This window comes from Fulmarus glacialis, unplaced genomic scaffold (assembly GCF_000690835.1).
Source record: "Fulmarus glacialis isolate BGI_N327 unplaced genomic scaffold, ASM69083v1 scaffold2776, whole genome shotgun sequence".
NCBI lineage: Eukaryota > Metazoa > Chordata > Aves > Procellariiformes > Procellariidae > Fulmarus > Fulmarus glacialis.
The window spans coordinates 1-16630 of record NW_009218531.1 but is presented as its reverse complement, the minus strand read 5'-3'; the positions used below and the strand labels follow the sequence as shown (position 1 = coordinate 16630).

The window sequence follows — 16630 nt, the reverse complement described above, 5'->3', positions numbered from 1 at the left end:
GAAATAAATTATGTTTGGCCAAAGCTGTCCTAATGCATTTACTCAGAATGTCAAGAATTACCATTCCACATGCCATTACAGGTCCAGATCAGGCTTAAGACTAGTTCTGTCCACCGCATACATACCTGTGTGAGAAAAAGCTGTGACGTGTAATAAGCACAGGTAAGACAGAGGTTTGGTCATGTGTGCCCCCCTCCCCCAATAAAGTAATAATATAGAGCTATATCCTGCCTAATTCAGATGAGAATTAGCAAATACCAGTGAAACTTTTCTGTAAATCAGGAGAAATACAGACAAGTTCGGTCATGTGTGGGGCCCCCCCCTAAATAAAGTAATTATATAGAGCTATATCCTGCCTAATTCAGATGAGAATTAGCAAATAGCAGTGACACTTTTCTGTAAGTCAGGGGAAATACAGACCTTACAGCAATTAAAAAAAACCCCATCATGCTATTTTAATCATAATAGAGAAAGGCACAGTTATTAAGCCATCCTAGTGAATTAGACCATTTTATAAAATATATTAATACATTTTCACACTTCATGAGCAACAAGATTTATGTATGAAACCCCATTGTCATAATTCTCTGAAGTTATTCCTTTAAAAAAGTTTATAACTTTATCTCTATAAATATAAGTATTTCACAGAATGCTACACAAAGATTCATAATTCAAAAGCTTCAGTTAAACCCTACCCCAAAATAATCACCTCCTGAGAGTAAAAAGCACAGGAGGCTGCACAGTTAAATGTGCTGACTTAAGATTCACCATAGTATATGACTGCTTTACATTTTAATGTTCTTTATTCTGTTAATACATGTCAGGGCCACACCTCGTGTGGGAGGAAGTTGCTTTTGCAATCCTTTTGTAGTATTTACTGTTGATAGGCAACACTTCTGGCGGGGAGTGAAGATATGATTGTTCCATTTTGAAGATAAAACTTTCACACAGCCGTATGGCATTTTAGCATTTGGAATATCTGAATCTCTGTCTAGTGTTATTGGGGCTAAGAATAATGACCAAAGCTTTTCTTTGAAGGGCTAATTATTTGAATTTCCAGGTTGCCTTTATACAGGAGTCACTTTTCCAGTAAAGTAGATGTCACCAGGAAAAAAAAAAAAAAACAAAAGAAAAGAAAAAAAAGACAGGTTAAGCCCCTTCTCTCTCAAAAGCGGCTCAGCTCTGTACAGTAAAAACATCAGCTAGCACACCTGACCTCTATGCTAACACACTCCCCCATGCATGTCAGAGGAGTACAGAAAGTAACTTTAAAAAAAAAAAAAAAAAAAGAGTATGGCAAATTGCCTGGTAGCAAACTACCCACAATTATCTGTATTACCCAACATCCTGTGAACATCTGCTTTAAAAGTATTCTTGAGTACTTTGTCCCTGGGGCCACATAATTCTTTTTTGTAGCAATTATGCAGAACACACCAAGATACTCAGTTAGCTTAGTACCAAACTTGTTTAACATCACTCTCTAGTTTAAAGCACGTTCTCCACACAGACCCTCTTCCAGGTGCACCTTTGATAAAACTTCAAATATCAATACGAGTTCAGAAGAGTAACCAGCACTTTCTAAGCTCCCCTCTTGCCAGCCATGTGGGAAATGGGAAGCCTTCCTGACTCATTGCTGTTTGGGCTTCAAGGGAAGCAGTACGCAGCATGACTCAATTACGACAGGTTTCTGTAGCTTCCCTCCCTTCACATTTGCTTTTACAAAGACCATTTCCACTGGATTGCTCAACATGCTGTACAAAGATAAGCTCTTTTTGCATTACCAGTATTCAAAGGAAAAAAAAAAACCCCAAAACCACTGAAGTAATTTTTGATCAGTGCTGACTTCCCAGATTTAAGTTAAATGAAAAATGACTGTTTATGTATACATTTTAATTTCAACTCTTTAAAAAAATAGAGACAGCGATCAGATAGCGTATCTGAATTGCATATCTAAATTGACTTGGATTTGGTAATCCCTTGTTAGGCTTATTTTTCTCAGAAATACTCTTCATTCATGTAGAAGGCTCTGAATATTGTTTTCAGTCTCTGATAAAGCCCTTAATTCCATATCAGCAGAACCCCTAAGCAGGGCTTATCCTTCTATCTCCATTACTTTAATGTAAGCTAGGGGACTGTAGACTCCAATTTAAAAGGAGTCAGAGAGAAAGCACACAGAGAACCAGCCCATGCTTGTGGTTTTTTAGAGGACGGACCACCTCTCCAGAGTACAAGGAGGAGGCAACGTTTAGACCAGAGGCATGGGAGGTCCCTGTGGGCAACCCCACCACAGAGGCTCTTCCTGCTCCACCTCATGGCCCACTACGGTCCTGGGAGACCCTCACGTTGTGCCTGGCACCAGCCCCTCCACAGGCTGCTCCTGGTCAGGTGAACAAACCTTTACTGCGAACGGGGCTGTTTGCTTCTTTCTTGCAGATGGCTGTACCGCACCAGGCCTTACCAGGCACCGTAACTCTTTTATTCATGAAGTTGAGAAGTTGTGGGCTGGCAAAGGCAAACATTTCAAATGTTGGTTTTGCACCGTACAGCTATACCAGCGCTGGTCTTGCAAGCAACACGTTGCCTGTTTTATCTTTGTCATTAAAGGCTGCAGAGTTCATTCAATGCAGACAAGCTGCTACACATACAAGAGGGGTAAAACCGCACTACACCCATCAATCATTCACAATTCAAATCTTCGTTTCACTTCATCTGCAATCATTTTTGCGATGGCAAGGGAGGAGGTAGCAGCGGGAGAAGGGGCATTTCTGACATGAAGAATTCTGCTTCCAGTATCTCCACTGCCTCCATCGAATACAAAGTCATCTACCAAATTTCCGTCACTGTCCAATGCTTGAGCTCTCACTCCGGATGGACCCCTGCAAAATAAAGGAGGAGCTCACCATTAGAAAGAAAATGTTTTCTGAAGTCAGAAAATCAATTCTGTTTTGACCGTGTGAAGGTGCCCAGGGAAACAGTAAGGAAGGCACACTGTGGAGTCAAAGCCCAGTCAGGCTTTTGGGGGAGCACAGGGAAGCTTAACACTTGTGAAGCAGAGTGGGAGATGTCTCGCAGTCGTTACCGTAAAACAAGGGCAGGTAGCCAAGCAGATCTTCTGTATCTTTCCTGGTTCTGAAGTTACTCTCCTCCCCACAGACACAAACATGCCCCATCTTTTCAAAAAGAAAGCCCTTTGTTTTGAAACAGCAAGCCCTGTCAAAGATGAATTTCATGCCAATGGTATACTGCCTGAGCTAGATAACTCCCTTTTACCATGCTCGAGCTTTTTTTATTCTGGATCTTCTCCCTGCAAATCTTTGGACAGTTAAACCCCGTCCATGTAGTTAAATGTCTCATCTTTCCTGACAAGTCTCTTCAGTTCCTTAGCATTTATAAATTCCTTTGAATTAGTTTCTTTCTCCACACAGTAAGAATCTGAATAAATTTAATGAGATGATTAAACTAAATCAATATTCACTCAGTAGCAACTCACAGTCTAGCTTCTCCTCTGAATTTCATTAGTGTTTTGCTTTTTTTGTGAACTCAGATTATGTTCAGATTACTGAACGTGTCACTAGGATAAAGAGACGACTTCTTTTTAGTGAATATGTCACAACTGTGAATTTCAGCCTATGGACAGTGTAGAAAGTCACACAAATATTCATCAAACTTGCCGATACACAAGGAAACACAATATAAAAGGCCTTCCTGTAGAAAGTATCTAAATGCATCTACACTTTGGTAGCATATTTTGGGTGGAAGAAGGGAGTAAGCTAATGCTACATTTGCTATTGTTAAAAATAAGAGATTTAACAAGCCACTGGGTGTTACTAACAAGGAAAGTTTTCTTTACCTGAGTACATCATTGATGGTGACCTCGGGGATGAACTTCTGAAGTTGCTTCACCTGTGCGCTAAGGAAACACGCTCTGTACATTTCACTCAGTCCGTAAGACAAGTTTCTCAGCACAAGCTTCCATAACCCACTGTAGAGAGAAAAAAAAACCCTGCAGTTAGAACAAATCTTCTATAATAAATGCAGCCATGTCAAACACTGTCTAGGAAGGTAGCAAATGCAACTGCACAGTAAAAGTTCCCATTCCCAACATCAGTAATCCGATCACGCTTTCTACTTGAGAAATACACGTTTGTCCTTCCCTGCTTCAACAAACCTTGTTTACAGAGCTGTAGCGTTGCATTTACATTCTTTCTTTGAGAATTAACTCTGAACTCCAGTCCTTCCTATGTCCAGGATTTTGCTCTAGTCCAGTCAAATGGCAAGAGACTGAAAACCCACATGCATGAGGGAAGACAGACATGCCCCTTCAGACTTTTTTCCACAATCATTCCGAAAAGATCGTCACACTCCTAAAACCCTCACCGTTCAGTCAATGAATCTTGCTATGTCTTTGCAAATCTTGTTTGCTTGATTTGCTTTCCTCAAGTCTTCCAGTATAAAAATTTATAGACAATGTATCAAGATGCTTTCAACTCTTCACTTTGATAAACTGCATTAAGTTGAGCTGTTCGCCAGAAAGCTATTTTCCAGTTCCCTGACCTGTTTTTCAGCCGTTCCTTGGATCCTCCCCAATATTTTCACATTCTTTTTCAAGTCTAATTTCTAAAATTGAGCACTTGGTAATGGTCTGTCCAGCCCCTCATAGAGAAGCAAGATTTCTCTCAACTTCTACAGATATTCTGTTCATTTATGTTTGCAATTTTAGCAATGATTCCTAATTCCTCTGACATGCTTTCTAAAACAGCTTCCCGGCCTGTGTTCGTGGCCCTTAACGTATTTCCTTGCACTTGGACATTTTTTAAATGTATATTGATGGTCTGATAAAGTTTATCATGGCAATTCAGACCACTCTGTATTCTCTCTTCCAAGCATCCTCTGTAGGTATTTTACTCACACTGTCTAGGTTGATTAAAATATTATACTGCACTGGACCAAAACCAATCCTGGAAGAGCTCCACTAGCAGCAACACAGCTCACCAGTACCTTCCGATGAGCAGCCACATTCTCAGACCAGCTGAGACATGCCTTGGTTGTTTATGAAAATTCAAATATTAGATCACATGAAGTCAAGTGTCTTGAAGAAATCTACCCTTAGCAGCACAACTGTCTTTAAACACACCAAAAACTTGGCAAAAGAAGGCTTTTCGACAAGAACTAGCTTCCATGGAGTCACAAGCCGACACCTAAATAACTGCGTTCAGCAGACAAAGCGACAAGATATTACCTGTACATTACAGCATCTAAAAAGTCTCCAGTGCTGAAGTCAAACAATTTGTAGCCCTCTCGCTTAAAGGCTAGTACTGCATTAGGACCAAGCCAAACGCTGCCATCCATTCTTGGTGTGAAATGAAATCCCAGAAAAGGGAACTGAGGGTTGGGAACCTAAAGTGGGATACAACAGTTATTACAGCTGTTACAAACCAGATCAGAGAAACAGCCATGCAACCACTCAAATCAACAAACTCGGCCAGGAAACATGGAAAACATTTGTGAGGAGAAAAGTACAGACATTTACAGTATATTGTGTAAGACAGTGAATAAAACAAACCAAAACACGGTAAAGGAGCTGTCCTCCCAATAAATGGAAATAACTATTTTTAAACGACCAAGTGAAAAAAGAAGTAAATTTCCCATTTTATTTCCAATGACCTCAACAAAATTTGAGTCATATAACCCTACAATTGGCTCCTGTGCTGGTCTTTCTGCTTGTTAATGGTGCAGTTATAGCACGTAACTAATTTAAAACACTGAAGAATAGAGCAGGGCCAAGTAAGGCTGCATCTTAGGTAAAAGCAAAACAAACCACAGAAAAAAAAGTACATATGATTTCTCAGGGTATAAATCATCCCACAACAAAACCAACGACACACTAATGGTATTCACCAGTAGTAATTATACTGCAATAAAATAGGTTATAAAATATTAGGAAAACCTCACCATTCCTGTATTGCTCAAAACAACATGCAGTTAGCAAGCCTGATTAATGCTAATAGTAAGTATCTGCAGTTCCTTTTTTGTTTGCGAAGGGAATACGGTGTAATTGTGTGCAAAGGCTGAAACAGAAATAAGCTGTCTATATGCAGATACGAGTATTAAATAAGCACACCTCTTCATGAGCTGGCACTTCAAGATCTTTAGCTATGTAGAAAAGGTGACTACAGAGGTGACTGTGTTATAGTCAGAAAATAAGCAAGTATTGGGTATTTCTCAAAATACAGTATTGTTATGACTAAAAATTGCTTCGAGATATATTCCTTTTTTGTATTCAGTGCACTGTTTTTCCTGTTAAAAATATGCTTTTAATACTTTCAAAGATTAGTGCAACCACTCCACAAACTACATTACATTTCTGGTAACATATCACTAAGAGTCGTGCAATTTTCTAATCTTATTACCATATTCAGCTATAACAAAAAATTTCAAAGGTACAAGCTATCCTCACACAGCCATGAAACAAGGCTGGAAGGTACCCTCACATCCCAGCCAGTTCCTCCCTCCCATCCTAAGACAGGATCCTGAATCATTCCCAGGTAAGAAGAGGTCACACAAACATCCAATGCCCAGGGTTCCACAATTTCCCTAGGGTGACCTCCTCCAGTTTTTAGCAGGCAAATCTAAGTTCGTATACAGAAAGGCAGTATTTCAATGTACTGCATGGATTAACTAAAATGCTGCCCTAGGAATTCTCTCTTCTTGCTTGCTATCTTCACTTTCTGTCTGGAATTGCTCCTCTTCATCACTCTATTTGACTATATTAGATGGTAGAAAGCTTGTCCTTTCTCTCCCATGTCTGTATTTTGTCAAAGTAAAGCTAATTCAAAGATGAGGTTGAGAGGCAAACATCTAAATCTGAGCTTTGGGTGTTAGCACACAAGATTAAACCCTACATCTAAGTAATTCATTATTTACTGTTGTCCCTCATTGACTTCTGAATCCTGCCTACAGACTTACTTTATAACATAATGAAAGAAGCCAGGCTTTTGTGGGCTTGTGGCCATCATGCTAAACATTTCATTCCCTATTAAAAAAAACAAAAAAATAAACAAAAAAAGTGTCCAGCAATAATTTCCCACATGGTGCTTCTACCTGTTCTTCAAGAATTAACAAAAACAAGCTGTCCTGTCAGAAAGCAACTGAATCTATGTCCACATGTTGTGTGTCACTATCTGCAGTCCAACAGAAATAACCATGTAATATTGCTCTTATTTCTGTAGTTTTAGCAGTACACTGTGAAAGACAAACAAGAGAGTACATACCGGATAAATATTTCCTTTAACCATATAGCACTTTTCTGGTTTTAGCACCAAATAATCTCCACGGAAGGGTACAATACGAGGTTCAGGGCTGCAGCCACTGATCTCAGCCAGGCGGTCTGAGTAAAGTCCTGCACAGGTCACAATGTGCCGACAGAAGATTTCCTCACCCTGTGGAAAAAAAACCAAAACAAAACACACAAAAATTAAACATATCTACTAAAACAACACCCATCACCTACAAGCCTTGGAAAAAAATGAGTCAAGACCAGAAAGAAAACCAAGCATATTTTCAAAAGGAGGCAGAAACATTTAATTGTTTCATTTAATTCTTTATAATACTCTCCTTTATTCCCTGGAGAACTATGCTAAAATGTCAATTCATTGGGCAGGTAGGACTGGAAGAATCTTTATAGAAAAGGGACGGGGAGGTGAAGTAAAAAACAGAATAAAAAAAGAAACACGTCATCAATTCTCAGACTACCTTCAGGTTCAACTCCCAGAGCCTCACGCACTACACGAGCACGCTTATTCTACAGGGCAGAGGCCCAACGCATCAGCCTCAAAGGCTCTGCTCCTCCAGCAAACCAAGCGTCTCCCACTGGCACTCCCTCATCTCTGCACCCTACAAACCCCTGATGCCAGGCTAGCCTGCAGCTCCCTGGCCAGGTTTGCAATGCCAGAGGGTGCATGATAGGTGGGGTAGCCAAGCAACTGCAGAAAGTTTGGTTAAATAAGGCTGTTAACAGATTTCACCCCACGCACCGGGAGTGGTCATACTGCTGAACGGTAGTTTATCCAGAAAGCTATGCAAGTTTATAGCACACAGTTATGGAGAGCTGTTAAATACCTAAACACCTGACCATCTAAATAAATAAATAAACTCTCAAATATTATCTATCTAGCTCACAGTATTTGTTTTCAAATACTATGGGGCTTTTCTTCCACTAAAAATGTTTCCATAAAAATAATAAAATAATTTTAAAGATATCAGTATTTGGTGAGAGAATCTAACAGATTTTGGAAGCTACTTTTTAATGAAAGAGCAGAAATAGAACAAGAAAGCAGCAGCACTAACTTTAAAAACTACTGGGGGGAGTGAGGTTGGTTTTGTTTGTTTGTTTGTCTTTTTTTTTCCCCCTCAAAGAAGAGTCCAGATATTCTAACTGACTTGCACCTGTTTCACTGAATTAGCTTGTGGCTTTCTGATGATAAAATGATTCTAAATGACTCCTTACCATTTTATAGATGCCAAAGACCAAAAGCAAACATGAAAATAGGTGTTTCTCACCAAATGAGTAAGTCATAAAAGGAGTCCTTGGAAACAACAAGCATAAGAATGTGCAAATAAAGAAGATAAGGGACATATACAGTCAAACATAAGTCAGGCAGCAGAAAGAGAAAGTTACACTTTTATTATTCCCAGTACATAGTAAAATCCGAACACGCTCATATGCTTTGTTAAGAATTGATTGCAGTTGTTTTATAAAAGCAGTCCCAGATGACAGTGATCATGTTACTGAACAGCAGCTTTCTAACTTTTTTGAGAGAGCTGATGAATCCACCAGGACTCAACTCAAAAATTCTTAAGAAAAGGAGAAATAGCTTCCTATTAAGCAATTAAATCTTCAGCTTGGTTCTTACCTTTGAGTTTCTAACAATGACTGGGTATTTCAGTCCTGTAATAGAATTAGACAACAGAAGGAATTAATAGAATATGTAACAGAAAACTGACTGAACAAGCAACTTGTCACAATTAAGGGTTCTTCCACTGGAAGATCTCCAAGCTATGGAGCAACTACTGTTAACATAACTGATATTGCTGGACGTAACTGTATTTATGAATTAATAGGGTTTTTTTTTATTCCTCCATATGTGTACCAGCACTGATCCAACCTGCCTTCCAGGATAAACAAAAAGCACTATCACAAGAATACACATGCAATATTCAGCTAAATCTGATTTTAATAGGAGAGAACAACCTACTTCCTCTTTTTTACTGTCATTTTCTTCCATCAGCATTAAATGTTTCAGCTGAAGGGTGACCTGCCTGAGAAAAAAAAGTGAGCTTGCTCGATACTCTAACATAATTTTGCCTTTTGTCTCTTCCCTATGAGACAGAAAGGTTCAGAAACATGATTCCAGTTACAGAAAATGTGTTTTGAACAAAATCTTTGGCAGGACTGTAGTAAATGGACCGCAAAAAACTTACCATTTTCACTTTCTGAAGAACTTTCTTTAGCCATCTCCATGTTTGTAACTTCAAAATCAGTCAAGATCGTCCCACCTGCTTCCTGGAAGTCTTCAGCATAAGACTGGGCCACTTGTTTATAATTCACAATGCCGGTATATGGAGAATCAAGGGCCATCAGACCCTGAAACAGTATTAAGATACAGAAGGACAATGAAGGCCGTATGTGGACTTTGCTCTTCAATATAGAGAATATTTCAGCTGGAATAATGCGCATTGCCATTGAGAAGGGAGTACTGCCGTCTCCCTGGCTGCTTGTTCCTAGTTTCTCCATGTGCCAGCTCCAGTGTTCGTGCTTGCTGACAACTAATATGGCGAAAACTACTTAGGGGGGATTAAGTGATCGTGTAACTACAGCATAAACAAGTCTTCCCAACAGAGCGCTTAATGATAAAACAGGTTGCCTAACCTTGGCTTCAGCTAATACGTACTTATTTTTCACCATGCGCTATGCAATTCCACCTCCAAATGGTCACTTGGGAGTTCCACCTGATGCATGGCTGTTGCCAATGCCTCCTGCGAGGCTAAAAGATATCATCTCAACACTTGCTGCACTGCATATCAGAGAGAAAAGTCTCTTCTGAATTAGACAACAGTCTATACTTGAACCTTGCTTTCTGCTAGGACAAGTCCAGTGTGTAGCTAGAATTTTTAATGTTTCTCAGAGACTTTTTACTATCTTTATACCAAAAAGGCTCAGTTGCTTACATAATTTTTATCATGCTAGATGGCATCACAATATTTTCCTAGTTCTGGCTATAAAATAAGGATAGTAGGACTGCTTTATCTCAGAGAGATGCTGCAAGTGTAACTACACTAAAAGACTGTCAGCCACTCAGATACCGCAATAGCAGTGGCCATTTACATGCCCAAGACAACCAGAATGGTTGGTAAAACTGTATCTTACACAAAATCTCCCTCTCAACTTGATATACAGTGCAATGTTTTATAACACCATTCAAGTTCCCTTTGCTTACGAGGAAACCAAAGCGAATGAAGTTAAGACCCAGCTGAATCTACTCATTTGCAGAACTAAATGCTCAGCTGGATCTTGAACATGCAAAGAATGATTTAAGGACCACATACAAAATGTTTACAAGAAAAAAAAAAAAAAAAGATTCCTCTTCAGAAATTTTTGTCTGTACCTACAACCACTCATAAGCAATCGGTCATGCAGCTACACCAATAGCAAGCTGCCAGATGAAACACTATGGGGAATTTATAACCAGATTTTCCTCTCAATCAAAGATATACTAAACAACAACAAATCTGTATTCCATAAACTACTCACATTTCTCCTGCTGTGAAAATAAACACAGTGCTACCTAAGCACTACCTAACAATCACATATGTAGGAAGCAACTGGATTGAAATTGGCTCAATCCAAATCCGCACTTACAGATGGGAAGGAATTTTCATTGCTGCACTATCAAGCTTTACTGTAAGTTAAACAATTTTAGTGGGAAGGAGCAGAATCATCTCAGCATAAACTCAGATATAGCAGCTCTAGCCTGGGCAAAGGAAAATCTGCCTATCAACCAAAAAACACGCAAGTAAGCACCTGCAAGGAGAAGGGGAAAAAAAAATAAAGATTAAAAAAAAAAAAAAAAAAAGTCACTTATTGTCATTGGTGGGAGAACTGGTTTTTTTGTTCCTGAGCATATACATCAGGGAGGACTCCTCTGTGTAAAGCTGGGAAAAAGATGAAGTTTGAACAACTTGTAGGCTCTGTCCATTTGCCTATAAATTCAGTCCTGCACGGGGTCTAAGGGACTACAGAGTCCCCTACTTTGACTCAAATAATTCTGATTCCTTTTGTAAGTTGCAAGAGAAATGGATTACCTGCTCTCTAATTTGTGAATGCTCGCCCTTATGAAACAGCCAGTACATCATTTGCAATTAGCATAGCAGCAGCTCTTTACGACTTCAGCATATGGAGAACTGATGAATTATGAACTGATGAGCAAGACAATGAGAACAGGTGAGCAGGAGAAACTTGAGATGAAAGTAAGTGTCACCAGGAAAGATTCTGCAGGATCACCTTATGTTGCATTAGACTGGGTCTGATGTGTATGTAATGGCAAGTGCATATGAAGGATTGGGCTGAGCTAAAAAGTTCCAGAAATAAATGGATACATTTATTTTTGTTGACAATTAGAGCTAAAAAGTTCCAGAAATAAATGGATATATTTATTTTTGTTGACAAGTGTATTTCTTCTGGGTTTTCAGGCTCTTTTGAACTTGTCACCCATGCAAATTACCTCAAGGCCAGAAACATATTTATGTTAAATTAAAAAATAATGTCACCTGAGAAACTGAGGTCTTATATGCAAAATAAAAATAAGCAAATCCCTTACCCTGCAGAAGGGTTCTTTTGCTTGTATTTCTTTTGCTCCAATCAGTTTCAGACCTCGAACGTTGTTCTGCAGCCCTCTTTCATACAGGGCTTTGAGTCTTGGAATTTCATCTTGTTCAACGGCTACAATTAGCTTCGGAAAAAGATAATAAGGCACACCAGTGAGCAAAATATATAAAGCCAGTTCGGGTTTGGCATCAAGCCCAAGCATACAAACAAGCAATAGTGAATGAGTGAACAGTGAATTATAAATCAAGGGGGGAAAAATGTGGTTTGTGCCATTAGTTGCACAAGATTCTACAAATACCTATTATTACTGAGAAAGCACTAATACATTAAGGAGAGTGAAAAACAAATGTTAAACTGTAGTTTAAGTTACTATCAATGGATAATATTTGCCAAAAGTACCATGAGACTACAAATCTGAATGTGAAAGAGAATATGATTTTAAAGAGTCACTGGGATGCTTCCAAAAATAAAACTGAACTTAACCCAAGATGTATAAATCTCAGTCAGTCTCGGTAAGAGAGTGAGGACGTGTTCTCACATGGTGTCTAAACTGAATTGTACCAGCTTCACTTCATTTAACCATGTAGTTAGCTCACAACTATCCCAAGAGATTTATCCAGACTGAATTATCTGTGCCAGGTTTGCACAGACCATACTACTTCCAGGCCTAGTTCAGGTCTGGCAACACAGTCATCTTTGCATTGAGAAGACACTAAGTTCTCCAAGCCTGGGGCTGCTTTATGTAAAACTAGCTGTAAAGCCTCAACATCATCTTCCCTGGAATAAACACTGCTGGGGAAGGCAATGCCGAAGTCCACAAATTCAGCGTCAGCAAATGACCAACAGTGCTGCGGGGTCAGCGCTAGCCCTGCCCAAGCCCAAATTGACTCCTACAGAGCGCATCACACGTCTTGGTGCCGAGTTGAGAGCAGGCTTGTAACTTCAGGTGTGCTGCTGCACAAATCCACAGTGCCATCTTGTGACCAGCGCTGCAGCGCAGGGAGCACAGCACGAACACTGTGCAGCCAGGCCAGGACAAACACCAGCCGCACCAGAGCAAGGCCCATCAACACTGCCACATCCAGGGATCTCTGCTCTGCAGCCCAAAGCTGGAAGAGAGCTGCACCCACCTCTCAGTGGGTGCTGAGCTAGGGGGCCTTGAAGTGGTGCTCGTCATGTCAGATAGGGTCTGCATAGCGCTTCCAAGAGAAAGGCTCATGCTGTCCAAGATGTTTATGAGCAACCTGGAAAGGGGCAGGGAGGTGAGAAAGTCAGATGATGGTTTAAAGTGACTCAAGGTGGTTCAGACAAGAGCTGACTGTAAAAAACTGCAGAGGGACCTTCTGAGGTGAACGAGCGACTAACAAAATGGCAGATGAAATTCAATGCAGATAAATGTGAAATGATGATCATGGAAAAAGCAGTCTTAGCCTCACATAATATGGTGGAATCCTCGTTCAAAGTTACCACTCAGAACCAAGATCTTGGGCTTAGGATAGACAATCCTATGGAAACAGCAGCTCAATGCCTAGTGACAGCTGAAAAGCCGTAAATTGAATGTTAGGAACAACCAGGAAAAGGATACAGGATAAGACAGAGAACTCTACTATTTCACTGCAAAAATCCAGAGTCTGACCACACCTTGAATGCTGTGTGCAGCTGCAGTCCTCATCTTGTATCAAAGATGCATTAAACTAGAAATGGTTCAGAAGAAGACAGGGTGGAGAGAGTCATGAAAAAGCTTCTCTAAGAGGAATGACTGAGCAGACCAAGACTCACCAGCTGGAAGGGACGAATTTGGGGAAGGAGAGGATATAAAATTATGTGCAACTTGGAGAGTGTGAGCACAGATCAACTGTTCACCACCTCTTCCAATACAAGGGCTAGGGGCCATCAGATGAAGTTTGTAGGAGCCAGTTTTAAAATTATGTCACTCTTCATGCAGTAGGTTGTTCGTCTCTGGATCATCAAAGTCTGATGCAAAAGCTTTTACTTGAGCTACACTTGGAACAGAAATCCATTGAGAGTCACTACAGACAAAACAGATCAGGCTCAGAAAATAAACTGAGCTGAAAATAGATGGAAGCTGGGAGAATTAATAATTTGCTTGTCCTGTGCTCATTCCTTCCTGGGTCTCTGTTTATAGACACTTCCAGAAACAGGATATAGGGTTGGGCAGACCCCAAGCTGAATCAGTGCAGCCACTCTTCTGTCCTCAGCATTTCAAGTTGTGTTAGCTGGATGTAACACGGCATAAATGCATGTAGCTGGGTCACATCTGGAGCTGTTTTCAAGCCACCGTGTCTTTTCAGAGCGTGATACGCCAAGAATTATGGCACGCACATACTGAGAGCCTTTGTGTTCCTTGGAGCTAGTGGCTCTACACGGGTGCCCCTCCATGGGGCCTGGCTTCCACCATTACCTGAGCTATTTCAGGTCAGCCCCCAGATAAGGAGAATTATTATTTAGGCCCAGAAAAGGAACTGTTTTGAGCTGCTGGAAAGAAGAAAACAAAAAGGCACATTCATCCTGAAGGTAGTAAGTGTTGCAGAAACTCGTCTCTTGGGAGAAAGACCACAGTCAGGCCTATGCTATACATTGTAACATACATTATACAGTCGCAGTTTCCAAAGGTAAAGTAAGAACACACCACAGTTCCTATACCTTCCCACACTGTTTATATGGTATTCCCTTCTGGTCACAGTACTCGTAGCAGAGGGCTGCACCCTGCACACACAGCTTAGCTTTCAGAGATCCAGGTTTGTAGTAAATTCCACTGTGAATCACACCACTGTTATGTCCACTCTGGTGATGAGCTAAATAGAAAGAGAAATACATTATTAAAATACACGTTCCCATGATTGGTTCGTACCTTAATTACTTCAGCTGTCAAAAGAGTGAGCAATTTGAGGTACTGCCCTAAATCAGCGTTACAACAAGAGATGTTCAAATAAGGTAACTGCACAGCAAACACAATTCCTCCCTTGGTCTCAAAAGGCTCAAAAAATACCAACACAGCAAGACCTAGTTAATAATAAACCATCACAGCTTGCAATGTGTTGAATCAACAGGTGTAGAAAATTTTGATTAATTGGCCTGCAGTTGTAGCTCTTGGAGGAAAAACTTGTGATTTTTTCTTTTCTTTTTTTCTTTCCCATGTTAAAATTAATTTTAAGAAATTCAATTTTTCAAATGAAAGGCATTCTTAAAGGCCTCATCTTACATAATGTCTGCGCAATCCTCAATTTCTTTGGACGTGCTGGCAGGCCTGGTAGGCTTTTCAAGTATTTGTGAACTGGATTAGGTTGCTATTTCCTCTTTGTAAATAAAATAGAGGTGAAAAAGATCATAAACATTTTTATTGAAGTAACTTGGGCAGGTTCTCCCTCTTAACATATTGACTCCCAAAGGTCATTACTGCTTCACACTCACACAACTGTTAAGGACTTCCCTATGTCCTGTCTTGGGGATAAAAAGTCACTTTGTATCATACAGGTAACATCTCAAGAGCAATGTATTGCCTGGCTGATGGAGGTATTTAAAGGAGAGCTTGGGCTCACAGGTCTTATTTTGAGTTAGCCGCTGACGTGATCCCTTGGGGTTGCTCCTACCTTCCCTGAGTGACTACGTATCTCCATAAGCACTTGGTGTGAAAAGACTGCTTATGATGAACCTGTGCTCGTACTTGAGCGAGCCAGAAAAGCTTTCAATGAAGCAACAGGGCTCATTCTTTCTTATTTCAAAGCCAGGACAGATGGCCAGGTGCAGAGCGCCTCAAGATTTCCTGTGTCCTGTGTAAGCTGGCAACACTGGGAGCTGGGCCATGTTACTCTGGCTAATGCTGGGTCAGTAACTAGCGATATCTTCCCAGTTATCCCTGTGTTAGTTCTTTACCTTCGACCTGCCATGCAGCTTGCACAGCATATACAGGGATATCCAGGGGCAAACGAGTGTGGTTTACAGTTCTGGCAATTAACAGACAGGCATAGACTTTGCCCAGACCAGCAGCTCCCAGACATTTTTAAGCAGCTCTACTTCCCGACTCTCCCTCTCTACCCACCAACCATCACTGCTGTTCACTCTTCTCCTCACGCCCCACCAAAAGCCATCCCGGCACCATTTCTCAGCTCATCCTCTCTGCCTCCTGCTCCGTGCAGCACTAAACCAGACCTGCCCTTGTCCCTTTGCAGTCTGCACTGTTCCTTGAGTCATTCAACTCATCCTTGTCCTTTTCCCTGAAATCCCTGCTGCTGCTGGAGCCCCAGGCCAGTAAGCCCTGCCACTTTCAAACAATGAAGCGGCGATGTTCAGTCTTTCTTAACTTAAAGTCCTAGCTTGAAGTCCCAGCAGCGAAGCACAGACGGACGACAACTCTGCTTCCCCACTGAAGGACGCGTCCCTGGGTGAAGGGAGGAAGAAATGCCCCATCAGGGCAAAGCCAGCAGTGCCTGGAAACGAAGATGCTCTCCCCGGGGGGGGGTTGGAATCCATCACCCACTTCAGCGACAAGGGCAGATGCTCTTCCAGTGCTGCTCGCCCATCCAAAAGCAGAGCTTCCCTACATGAAATACTGAGGGTTTGGCGAGTGTGTCCTTCAGTAAGGATTTCTGACAGACTGACACCACGTAACCCTGAACACACGGCTGAGGAAGACACACCGGCACCATACCTAGCTCCTTCTCCTTCTCCAGCACGGCGAAGGTGAGTGAGGGGTGCCGCCGGACGAGCTCCCGGGCGGAGGCCAGC

The 16630-nt window shown here is 41.0% G+C and overlaps 1 protein-coding gene across 1 annotated transcript; it reads right to left on the bottom strand.

The window, feature by feature from the left end:
- Positions 1-2680: 2680 nt before the first annotated feature.
- Positions 2681-16623, bottom strand: L2HGDH (L-2-hydroxyglutarate dehydrogenase; the record flags this gene model as incomplete). The annotated part of the gene is made up of 9 exons (XM_009580056.1): positions 2681-2876; positions 3851-3982; positions 5240-5397; positions 7272-7439; positions 8913-8947; positions 9481-9643; positions 11877-12008; positions 14549-14700; positions 16554-16623. Coding segments are annotated over 9 exons (1206 nt in total), but the record flags the coding sequence as incomplete, so codon positions are not given.
- Positions 16624-16630: the final 7 nt, after the last annotated feature.